At 42.5% G+C, this 12186-nt stretch overlaps 1 protein-coding gene across 2 annotated transcripts in view; it reads left to right on the forward strand.

Annotated features, from left to right (window-relative positions):
- The first annotated feature begins 353 nt into the window (after positions 1-353).
- Positions 354-12186, forward strand: part of LOC138267663 (FYN-binding protein 1-like) — a 116493-nt gene continuing 104660 nt past the window's right edge. The window contains exon 1 of one of the 2 annotated variants that reach the window (XM_069216792.1): positions 354-700. In XM_069216792.1, coding sequence (XP_069072893.1) covers positions 698-700 — 3 coding nt within the window. In that variant the 5' untranslated portion in view covers positions 354-697. The remainder of the gene's footprint in view (positions 701-12186) is intronic. The other variant, XM_069216793.1, reaches the window with a different exon arrangement.

Raw genomic sequence — 12186 nt, forward strand, 5'->3', positions numbered from 1 at the left:
TTTTTCCCATTTTTTTTTTAACTAAATTTTCGCTGTATTTTGGCTAATTTCGGTGTCTCCTTCATGGGAGCCCACAAATTCTGTGTACCTCTAGAATGTGTATCTTATGTGGACAAAAAGTTATGAGGGCCTAAGCGCGAACTGCCCCAAACAGCCAAAAAAAGGCTGGGCACCTGAGGGGGAAAATGCCTGGCAGCCAAGGGGTAAACACTGAGTGAGTAAACAAGGGCACCAGGTGAAGGACATTATTATGGCGGGAAATCCCCCACCTGTGATAAAACACCTAATGTAGCCGGTGACGACGTCACCGTGACGTGGGTTTGTGCCCAGTGGCAAATCGGGCCTGGCTCCGTGCCAGTCACATGAGGGCATTGCATGATTTCAGGTGGCACCCACACAGGGCCTGGCACCGCCGAACGCGGAATGCCAGCCGCGGAGCTCTCTGCCAGCACCCTCCGCCCCCTTCCAGCCAGTCACACTACCTCCTAGAAGGCTGGTGGCTCCGGCTGCACTTCCTGAAATTGCACAATGCCGGGCAGCGGCGAGCACACGCCACAGTCTCTTCAGTTCCACACAAGGAGGGCGCACCGGAGGGCTGGTCTCTGCCGCCGCACACCGAGAGGGCTCCGAGCCGGGCCAGCAGGGTCGGGGGCCACTGTGTACCGGGAGACGAGGGCTGGGGGGCCGCTCTCCCACCATGGTAGGTGTGACTGCGCCTCCTGCTGGTGTTTCTAGAAATGATATCTATGTGTGTTGTTGATTTACTTAAAAATGCTTCGCATATGGGAAGCTACTTCTGTGGAGTTGCGACTGTTCCTACAAGGGATGAGCGAACGTTGTTGTGATGCGCGCATTTAGGGAACGTACGAACCTTGGGCAGAAAGTGCACCTGCTAAGCACAGTTCTAGACACGGGGCTACTAGGATATGCAGCGGCGTCTTCTTTTCCGCATAATTATCGACCTGTAGTTCATGCCACAGTATCTGCCATCTGGTGCACAATTTACAGGTTTCACCGCAAAAATGTTTCTAGGGCAAAAGTTACCACAAAAAATAGTACACGTTGAGCAGCACGGTTGCAAACCATTTGCAAACGCTAACTGGTCACCACTCAGTTATTACTATCTGAATTTGTTAAACTAGTACTAATGAAGTGTAACCTCTAGCCAGTCATTACTAAAAAGGACTAAGAGCGAAATAATACTGAAGCGGAATGTGCCACATTATTCTGCCTAATTGGCCTTTTATTGCCGCATCATTTACTCTGCCTTCCCTCAGAATTTGGTCCTCCATTATTGCAGCTGACTCCAGTGGCCCTTCACTACCAGCGCGAGCCTTAGAAACAGTGGCGTAACAAAGGCCCTCGCAGCCCCCGCAGCGCAAGGAAGGGGTGTGGGGAGGTACTGGAGCTCCAGGGGGGCCCTCAGCACAGTACCCTTGCCTGAGAGCTCCTGAGTGAGCTCGGAGGGGGGCCCCTCCATGTAATTTGCAGGGTGCCCCCACAAGTTTCGTCACGCCACTGCGCAGAAAGGGACTAGTCGTGTCTCCTCCTTCTCTAAAGTCACCATGTGATGGGCCCTAAAAGGGGTGTGTGTTTTTTTTTTGGTGGGGTTGACAGGTGTTTGGGGGGGGGGGGGGGGGGGGGGTGTTGTGGATGCAACACCTGGCCATGTTACTTCTGAGTAAAAACCAGGTTCTGAAGCTAACCAGACTGGTTATACTGGGTTTCGGAGTAGCGTGCTACTCCCCAAAAAGCGATTCAACGCCTCGCCAGGGGTAGTAAGCGCTATATAAATCAAATTTACAATTACAATCCTCTGAGCGGTGGACTGTACTGCTGAATATCAACACCAACAGTAATTGCAGCGCGCTAATATCAATGACAGAATATCAGAAGGCTAGTGCATATAGGGAAATACAGATTTACTATTCCGACTCCACAGCTATGCACCTTGGACATAGATATACCACATAGGTACATATAGGAGTTAGGTATAGACAATCTAAACTTACCTGTCAATATTTTGTTTTCAATATTTTGTTCCATTGATATTGTTGATTCGATATTCAGGGGGGCACACCTAAGCGGGTAGAAGATAATCTGGAGTTCCATCAGAATTTAGTGCTTCACACTTTTCTTAGAAGTTGGGTAAGATTTCGACTTAACCGATGTTTTCACAACAACCGAGAAAAAAAATGAAAATTGCCATTATGCTGTGCCCCCACTAAATAGAAATTTAAGACACCACCTACATTCATAAATCACTTAAGAGTTCAGCAGACTATGGCGTTTCAAAATGATTAATAAAGGCTGGATTGCAATGTTATGTTGCAATCCAGACAAATAATACAGAGGATTTTACAAACATTTGCAGTCAGGTACCAGCTCCTCGCCCTTCTAGCAGGCATGAACCACCCATGTAAGCAAGGTACTTGGTTGTCAAAAGCACATCTGGAGTGCCAAATTTGAAATTATTTTTTTAAAATTAAAAAAAATATATTGCGGATTGTGACTGCATGGCTCACATACTGCATCACTGTAGCATTGCATCTATTTACCACTGAAGATTGTAAACATTTGATGAGATGTTTGCTTTATGTAGGTGGTATCCATAGAGAAGGTTACCTGTAACCTTCCAAGAGTTACACATAGGTACAACTTGGACCTGTACGAACATGCTAAAATTGATGTCTAGGTACAAAGAAGGGTAGTTCCCAGACTGTGTACATAGGGAAAATTCAAGAATAAATATTGCTAGACCCCGGTTTTGAATGTTGCGAAAGTAAGGTGTCCCGAATAGGGTCCAATTTCCGAGCTTTTCATCTTTATTACTGAGTATGCACATAAATTAACTGGAAATTAATGCTTATTCGTCCACTAACAAATATTATATTGTGGTTTCCTGTATCAATATAAAAACCCTTTTCTCTTTAGTCACAATACCTAATTTAATGTTGCCCAAACATTTTATACTCAAACCAATCTCTTCATGCAAAAAATACGTTAAAAGACAAAACATTTGCAAAATACTCAAAAATTATGTGTGCAGATATAAATAGCATTTACACAAGATTATGCATGGGCAAAAAGAAATATAACCCAGGAGGAGTTTAGATCTGGTGAGCTTTCGTTTGAAGGGAAAATGTATAGACAATAGATTTAATGCATTTGATGAAAATTGCAAGAAGGCCACAAAGCATTTTCTATTTTTGTTTCTGACATTATAATATGTGGCTCACCCCTCAATAGTGGAGAATTTTAAGGGTTCGTAGGATAACATATTTTTGATCATGTGGTGTGCTTTTACAACGCAGGACTAGAATGACCTGGCTTCCTATCTTCAAAAAGTAAATCTTCCTTTATGATTTGCCAGCTTTAGCTGCTGGGTTTTACTAGCCACCTTCTGTCACCGGCAGCAGCATTGAATGTTCCACAAAGATTGGTTGTCTGTTGGTTGTATTTAGTCATTGGAGAATTCTTAAGGATCCATTTAGTTATTCACATTGGGTAATGTGAAAATACAATGATTCGGATCCGTTAAATATTTTTGCATTGCCTGACTGACTGTTCCAAAACTGGAGGGTGGTCTTCAGTTCACATCCAGGTGTATAAAGCTTGTTAGTGAGAAAGCATCGCTAGCAGGCAAATGGCTATGATGCAATGTTCTGCACATTATTGGGTAAAAATCATACCACCCCGTGCAACCAGGCTCCAAGTTTTCATGATCACAATTCCTCCAAATTCATCCCTGTTGACTGAGTGTTATTGAGTGTGAGATATAACCTCCTGTGATGTCATAAAATTTTTCTGTGATGCCACTTCCTCCTTAACCCCAGGATTTTGGTGAAATGTGCCAAACGTATTCAAGGAAGCAGACACAAAAACGCAATAATAGATCCATTGTAAGATGTGTGCTGGGCACTTTTAAATTAATACTCTGGAAATTGAAGGAGTGATCAGAAATACATCCTCCTCGTATGGATCTAGAAGTAATCGGAAGTCTGGCGTGCATACTTAGCAATTACCAGCTTACACAAAGAGTTAGCAGAGCACCCCCAAGCATTAGAGGTGGAATGGAATGGAATGTTTTCAAGCCTACACAGTGGTATTTGTTGGAGACCACCCTTGATGGAATAAAGTATTAATGTATATATATTTTTTGGTGTAACAAATGCATTAACCTGCATATTGCTAACTATGTATCAAGATGTTACGCCACATGATAGCTGGTATTTCTAATCACAGCGTAGAAAGCCTGCCATCTCTGAATATGGTTTAAATATTCGTAAATGTGAGATGGGAGAAATGTAACCCACTTAATCAGTAATGGATAAATATGGTATTTTGGAGAACCGTGACATGAGAGAATCTGTTACCACTGTGATTGAATCAGGTATTGATAATTATGGTCTGATGGAGCGTTCCACCTGTGACAATGTTCAAGCATTGATAACCTTAAGCAGACAGAATCTGCCACCTCTGTGAATAGTTAGGGATGGATATCTGTGGAACATTTGACCTGTGATGTGACGAAGTATTGCATGAGCTGGGAGAATCTACTACCTCTGTGATTGAAACAGGTGTTGATAACTGTGGTCTTACAGAGGATTCCTTTGAGAATGGCCAAGTATTTTATAAATTGGAGTTGGGAGAATCTGTCACCTCTGTGATTGGTTAGGGATGGATATCTGTGGAGCATTCAACATATGACGATGCTCAAGTATTGCTAACCTTGACCTGGGAGAATCTGTCACCGCGGTGATTGGTTAGCGATTTGATAACCTTGACCTATGAGAATCTGTCACCTGTGTGATTGGTTAGAAATTTGATAACCTTGACCCATGAGAATCTGTCACCTTTGTGATTGGTTAGGGATGGATATCTATGGAGCATTCAACATATGACAATGCCAAAGTATTGCTAACATTGAGCCGGGAAAACCTGCCACCTCTGTGTTTGGTTAGAGATTTGATAACCTTGCCCTGGGAGAATCTGTCACCTCGCTGATTGGTTAGGGATTGATATTGGTTAGGAATTGAAATCTCTGGAGCATTTGACACATGAAAATGCGAAAGTATTGCTAACCTTTACCTTAGAGAATCTGTCACCTCTGTGATTGGTTGGAGATTTGATAACCTTGACCCAGGAGAATCTGTCACCTCTGTGATTGGCTAAGGAGGGATATCTATGGAACATTCAACTTGTGCCATTGCTAAAGTATTGATAACTGTGACTTGGGAGAATCTGTTACCTCTGTGATTGAAACAGGTGTTGATAACTATGATCATCTCAAAGAGGATTCCTTTGAGAATGGTCAAGCATTGATAACTGTAAACTCAGCAATTTATCACAGTCATTGAATCAGGTTTTGATGATTATGGTCCTACATAGTCTAAAGTATTGATGACCTCGAGAGGTGAAAGTCTGCTACATCTTCAACTAAATCCGTTATTGGTAATTATAGTTTTATGGATAATTCCTTTGAGAATTGTTAGGTATTGCTGGAAGAGTCTGTCGTATCGGTCATTGAATCTGAAATTGATAACTAAGGTCTTACTTAACTTTCCATCTTTGATAATGGACACATATTGATAAAGAACACATCCCAGCATCTGCAAGACGTTGTTTACACTAACTTAGCAAGTAGTGCGAGGTAGCCCGTATAAGGCAGTCAAAAGGCAGGTCACTGGTTTTAAGGAAAGAAATGATTGCATTGTAAGCACTAAGCGCTGCCTCAGTGAGGCCGGATAGCGCTTACCACAGGTACCTGTCTAGGTATGCAGATGGGACTCAGTGCTTATGCGCAAGCCAGCGCTGACCTTGTTAGTGCAGTTGCACGCCACAGATTGACACTTGCAGCATGACCACATCCTCTCGTGTTGACTCTGCATGCCCTGGAAACACATCATTCTATGCAAAGACAAGACATACAATGTGGGGCAGCCAGAAGCACCACAAGTGTATGCACATTTCTGGGTAGATATACTAACTTTTCTTATAACCCACAGCAGCGGCCAAAGTTGATGCACTGCCTTGCATGAAAGGGATAGAGCACAAGAGCCCTATAACTCTTCAGCATGGAGGTATTTTCCACCTCTCTCTGCGGTAGCACAATTTAGGCTGCCGTGCACCAACACCACACTCACCCGTGCACATGTGTAGGGTCTGTCAAGCAAAGGTTTTGCACTAGAAGAGGACCCTTCTAGTACAGAAACCTTCCCATTAATATGTTTTCCACTTTGTATGTGTTCTGTACAGTGCAGCATGCATGCGAAGTTGGAGAAATGTGGAAAGTTTAAAAACTTCCCAAAAATCGTAAACTTAGGCGATCGGTCTAAACTCAAACCAAATGTCTAAGTTTTCCTTTGTGAATCGGGCCCCGGAAGTGTTGCAATCTGGCACAAAGTTTTGATTTGTTATTCACTTTCCAGTGTAAAACTTTATTTGCACTGGAAAATTGCCTAACAGTAACGTCAAGTAGAGCTATGTGCTAGTGCACACTACTTTGTGATACCATGGTGTCCCGAGGGTGGTACATGGACATTCTCATGATACCACCAATGTTTTTCGATGAAAAGCTCCATCTACTTGCCGTGTGTGGACTGGTCTTTGCCCCTAAAAAATATGCCTACTTAATGCCGGCACAAATCAGAGGCAACAATATTTTCTCCAATTGTTTAAAACTTTGCACATGTACTGTACTATATAACACACATACAAAGTGGGAAACATGTTAATGTTTGCTTAGGCACAATATTCTGTACTAGAACTGTACTCTTCCGGTACAAAACCTATGCTTGACATCACACCCACACCGTTGTCTTGTGGTGAAATTGTGTGTGTGTGACACAAGGTATCATATTTGTGTGCCACTGCTTGGGATGACAGCAAGAGTGGCAGATCTTAGTAGATATGACGCCGTCTTGCTCTATCCATTTCATGCACCACAGCAATTTTGGTAGCTGTGCTTCGTGCAACAAATATTAGTAAATCTGACCCTCGAGTTGTGTGCACTGCAAGAACCCAGTATACATGCCTGTCAGGTCTTTTCCTTGCCCTTAAGAACATTTTTTATCTTTCTCATCAACTACGAGTTCATAATAGTCTCTTAGTTTCACAAAAGTTAGTTTTACGTTTGTTAAAGAATGTACTCAGATGAACCACTTTGTATTGGTTTATATACTCACAAGGCCTTGGAGTGATTTCCAAGGAGTGAGTGTGTGCACACTGCTGAAAGGGGCAGGAGTAAGCAGCTCATCAGGTAGGTAAGGGGATCAGACAACCCCAAAAGCTGGTGCTCGTGTTGGGAAATGTTTTTTTTTTTATGTAGGGAAAATGTAAAAAGTTATCTAGAGCTTGCACACATGCTTGGCAGACCTTTGTTTGCGCAAACACACACCAGAATATGTTTTCGTGTGAAATGCAATGCACATAGTTTTGCCGGGTGTGCCTGCATGCATGTCACAGTGGTGGTGTTCTTGGAGATTAATCAGGATGGTCTGGGACCTGGTTGTCCATCTGAATGATCTGGTGTTGGTTGTATAGGTAGAAGGAAAGCCATGGGTTCTAAGAGGTGGAAGGAGTAAACTGATCACGGATCTTTCGTTGAGATAAATATTTCACCATAGAAATGTGCAAGGCCCAAAACCCATGTTCACTACAGACAAGAGCACCGGACTATCAAAACACAAATATTAAGAAGCTTTCACTTTAAACAATAACAACAGAGGCCAAAAGTGCAAAATTAAGGTAGTCCTTCAGTTCGCATGTGCAACAAGCTGAAATCCTGATGGTGAGTCCAAAGTTTACTGGGGATCGTGAGATGGATCCTGATGGTCTCTTAAATATTGTGGAATTAACACGAGAACCAGAAGTACTACACTTAAGCCCATATTTATACTTTTTTTGCACCACATTTGCGTCATTTTTTTACGCAAAACCGCGCAAACTTACAAAATACAGGCCCATATTTATACTTTTTTTGTGCCACATTTGCGCAATTTTTTGACGTAAAAGAGGTGCAAGCTTACAAAATGCAATTATATTATGTAAGTTTGCGCCGCATTTGCTTCAAACAATGACGCAAAAGCGGTGCAAACAAAGTATAAATATGGGCCATAATTGTATTTTGTAAGTTTGCGCCGGTTTTGCAGCAAAAAATGATGCAAATTTGGTGCAAAAAAAGTATAAATATGGGCCTTAATGTTATGGTTATTCCCCTTTCCCCCAGGCCAACAGGCGGAGAGTATGGGTGAGCATCTCCTAGCCTGTGGGGTTCACATGGGATCAAGTGCCAGATTAAACTTTGTAGATGCCTTTGGGCAGTCGAAATTTTGGGGCTCCCTTAGCAAATGATCTCTTAATATGTTTTTAATTTTACCAACCAACAATTTTAATAAACCAATTTTATTATTCGAAAGTAAACATTACACGTACGTAGTTTGCAACGACTTTGTTCTACAAACTGACAGCTGACAGAAGATGAGCTTTTAAAAAACAAACTGTTATGTGAATCTGATGTCTGTGGTTTATGTACTATAAGTTGTAAATGGGTACATTAACAAAACAGTATTTTCTCTATAGAGTCTTTAATGTAAAGTTTTCTTTTCTTTGCGTTGATTAATTTTTTTCTGTCTTTTGGAAACAATTTAAGAAAGCTTGATTGTAATTTTCATTCAAGATCAAAGCAATATTATTTTAATCCTTTGTCGGGGGGGCCCTAAAAGAAGTGGGGCCCATAGGCTAGTGTCTACTTTGCCTATACGGTAACCTGGCACGGATAGGATTTGTAATCAAGATGAAGTCTGTGATTACTGATATTGGCCTAATTATGATTGCGGTCCACTCAATGAGGGTGTACCATTTCTGGTTCCAGTTTGTTATCAAAATGGAAGGGTCGCATTTGCCACTCGTCTGACAGATGCGGGGACGAGCAAGGCCAAAAGACATCATAATGTATGATTTGATCACTGTAAACAATTCACACACTAATTGTGATTTCAGATTTCTCTGCTCACTTTTGATGTCTCAACCTGAGACGGTGTTTAGTTTTTACCTACATGCTAACATTTGGCAACAGACTTAGGGCCAGATGTTCCAAACTTTTTGCACGTCGTAAACAGCAAATGTCGCTGTTTGTGACGTGCAAAAAGCACATCGCGATGCCCAATCCCTGTTTTGCGAGTCGGTAACCTGGTTATAAAGTGGGCGTTTCCCACCCAAATCAACTGTGTTGTCGTGTGTTTTAATTATACAATTCCTCCCTTATTGTAGTTCCAGGGGTTATCAGCCGATCAAACTCATACTGTCCCTTGCCTATTTAACAAATACTATATTGAAATTCTTCCTGCACAGCTTATATGTCGGGACAGGAATTGTAAGTCTTTTCTAAAGTAAGGAGGATATGACTCACAGACTATAAGGATCTGTGAAGCGCATAGAGGCCCTCCCTCTGCAGACAGCGTCTTTTAGTTGACATCTGAAATGGAAATACGCCAGAGGGTAAGCTTAAACTTTCTCTCACCACTCATAAGAAGCACTGCAAGCCACAGTGCACACATGCGTGCATATCAATACTTCCACGGAAGAAGTTTCTGTTTTGACAGCCAACTTCACAAGAACTATTTATGCACTGTGCCATTTAAAGCTTCAACCCCTGAGCGGAACTAGTGTTCAAAATGACCAACGATGGAGCAACACCCTGCTCTGCTCTGCAGTTTCCCTGGCTCCTGACTGCCTTCCACGAAGGTATCCTATCTGGGGCTCAGGGGCTCAGCAAAGGCCTAAAGAAGTCAGGCACGTCTCACCACTCCACACCTCTAGTGTCATGAGATGTCTCACTCCACACCTGGCAGAGGCATTAACTCAGTTAAGTGGCAGCACCACAGCCTGATGGCAAACAAAAAACTGTAAACACAAGAGAAAACTGTAAAAACTGAGAGACAGGCATCTGTTTTTATGCTGTCAAAATCTGGAACAGCATCACCAACTACTTCAGAACTGTCCCAACCCAATCCTTCTGCAATACAAACCAGCAGCTTAAGGCCCATCTCCTCAGAGAATGCTGCCGCCCAGAGTAATACCGGGACCAGAAAGGTCCATATCTGTGCACCATCCTGCCCTCCCTAGTGCTGGTGCACAGTCAGCCTGCGGAGGACCACGCACACACCTTAACACCGAAGTGCAAAAGATTCTGTGTGAGTTGTGCATAGTTGTTGTTGGAAGGATGCCCATCTAGCTCAAAATGCAGTGTTTAGACTAACTTTAAAACTTTTCCCACTTTGGAAGTGCACTGTACCGTGAGTACACATGCAGAGTGAAAAGAGCTAGGGGAAATCAACATTTCTGCATCAAAGTGGTGATAATTTCAAAACCCTAACTACTACTGTTATAAAATGGTGTTTTGCACCAAAAACATGGGTGGTTGCATGGGATTGTACATCTACAACCCATGGAATTCCACCTTTGACAAAGAGTCACTCTAAACAGCACTTTGCCTTACTTTTAGGCAACTTTCCAGCGCAAAACGAGTTGTGTGCTGGACAGTAAATCCAACAAAGAAATATTTTGTGCAGTTTTTAATCACTTTTTTGAGGCAAACCCAGAGCACAAGGTTTGTACATCTGGCCCTACATCTCAACATGATTGCATTCTCAATCCACAGGCTTCCTACTTATCTGTAAATCATCCTGAACCATTACTAATATCTCCCGCCTTTGTTCAGAGCTTTCTTGCTCTATAGCCAGATTCAGCAGTGGCAAGAGATAGCAGCTCTTCCAACACCAAGCCTGCAAATATGCCTTTCCGGGTCTGTCACGGAAATCATGCTGGACCAGGACGGATTAAATAACAAATACAACCCTTGCCCTAAAAGGTATCTCCCCAGGTATCTGGACCCAGGGTTTTTTGTTTTCCAAAAATAGACTCCAGCAGTGGAAAAAAGGAAACTACCAGGTCAGACACAAATGACATTCATAAGCAAACATTGGTTTACTGGTTTTATTCACCTCCATGCAGGGCAGCTGCTTCCAAAATAAAACAAGCATTGGCAAAGCAAATAGGTCTTGTCTACGAGAGAGGTACTGGCTTGGTCATTGTCTTTTAGTCATGTTGTACATTGATGCCACTTGTGGCAGGGGAGACAACAGGATGGATGGTGAATTTCAGATTTGCATACAACTAACTAACCCAAAATATGAACCAGTTGTAGCCAAACTGAAGGGATAGAATTGATACAAAAGTACAGACTGCAACTGTCTGTGGACCACAATTCTTAGGCAGGACCATCAACCACAGACTGATCACGAGTGCATTTGCTCGACTTTCAAACATGGACCGCAGTGACTTGCGGCTGAGGTGCACACTTCCCTGAACAGGCCACAAACCCTGACTACAGCTGCTCTTAAATCCTGCTTACAAGCCCAATTTTGTGAATTGTGACCTTGGTTTGAATGTACATGTGGTCCTTGATTGATTTACTCCTGCCTTCCTAAGATCACAGATTCCACATCACTTTGCATTGAGGCTGTCCTCTGATTTTGTTTCAGTTAAGATTGTCCTATTGTTGTCTGTGTTATTGGTTTGTGACAGGAGGCTGCTAATGAACCAGCAATAAGTGTGAGTGTAATGTGTGTAATTTATGCTGAACCCAACTCAAAGCCAGCAGAGATAATGCCTTTCAGTACTAGACATGAAAGAAGACTAACACCTTTCAGGACATTGAGAAGTGGAAGTTGAGTCACTTAGCCCTGCTAACATAAGGCAAGAAGAACAGATCAGCCTGGAATGCTGGACTTGGGTTGTACTATTTTAATATTGGATCTCGCTTACATGTTTCCGAGGAAGGTGTACCTATTTTTGATAGAGGAAGACAAAAAAAAATGATTTGTAATTGTAATTAATACTTTATAACATCACTCACTCTTTCATTTGTTCACTGACTCTTTCACTCGCTTACTTACACACTCACTCACTCACACACACTCACCTCTTGTTCACCCTCTCACTTTCTCTTAAAGTTCACCCTCTCACTTTCTCCTAAAGTCACTTGTTTACCCTCTAACTCGATTATTCACTCACTGAGACAGCTGCTGCTCACACGCTCACTCACTCTCTCTTACACACTCAGCCATTAACACAACACTCACCCACACACTTTCTATCTCTTTCCCCCTCGATGTCATCCTC

This window comes from Pleurodeles waltl, chromosome 12, assembly GCF_031143425.1.
Source record: "Pleurodeles waltl isolate 20211129_DDA chromosome 12, aPleWal1.hap1.20221129, whole genome shotgun sequence".
NCBI lineage: Eukaryota > Metazoa > Chordata > Amphibia > Caudata > Salamandridae > Pleurodeles > Pleurodeles waltl.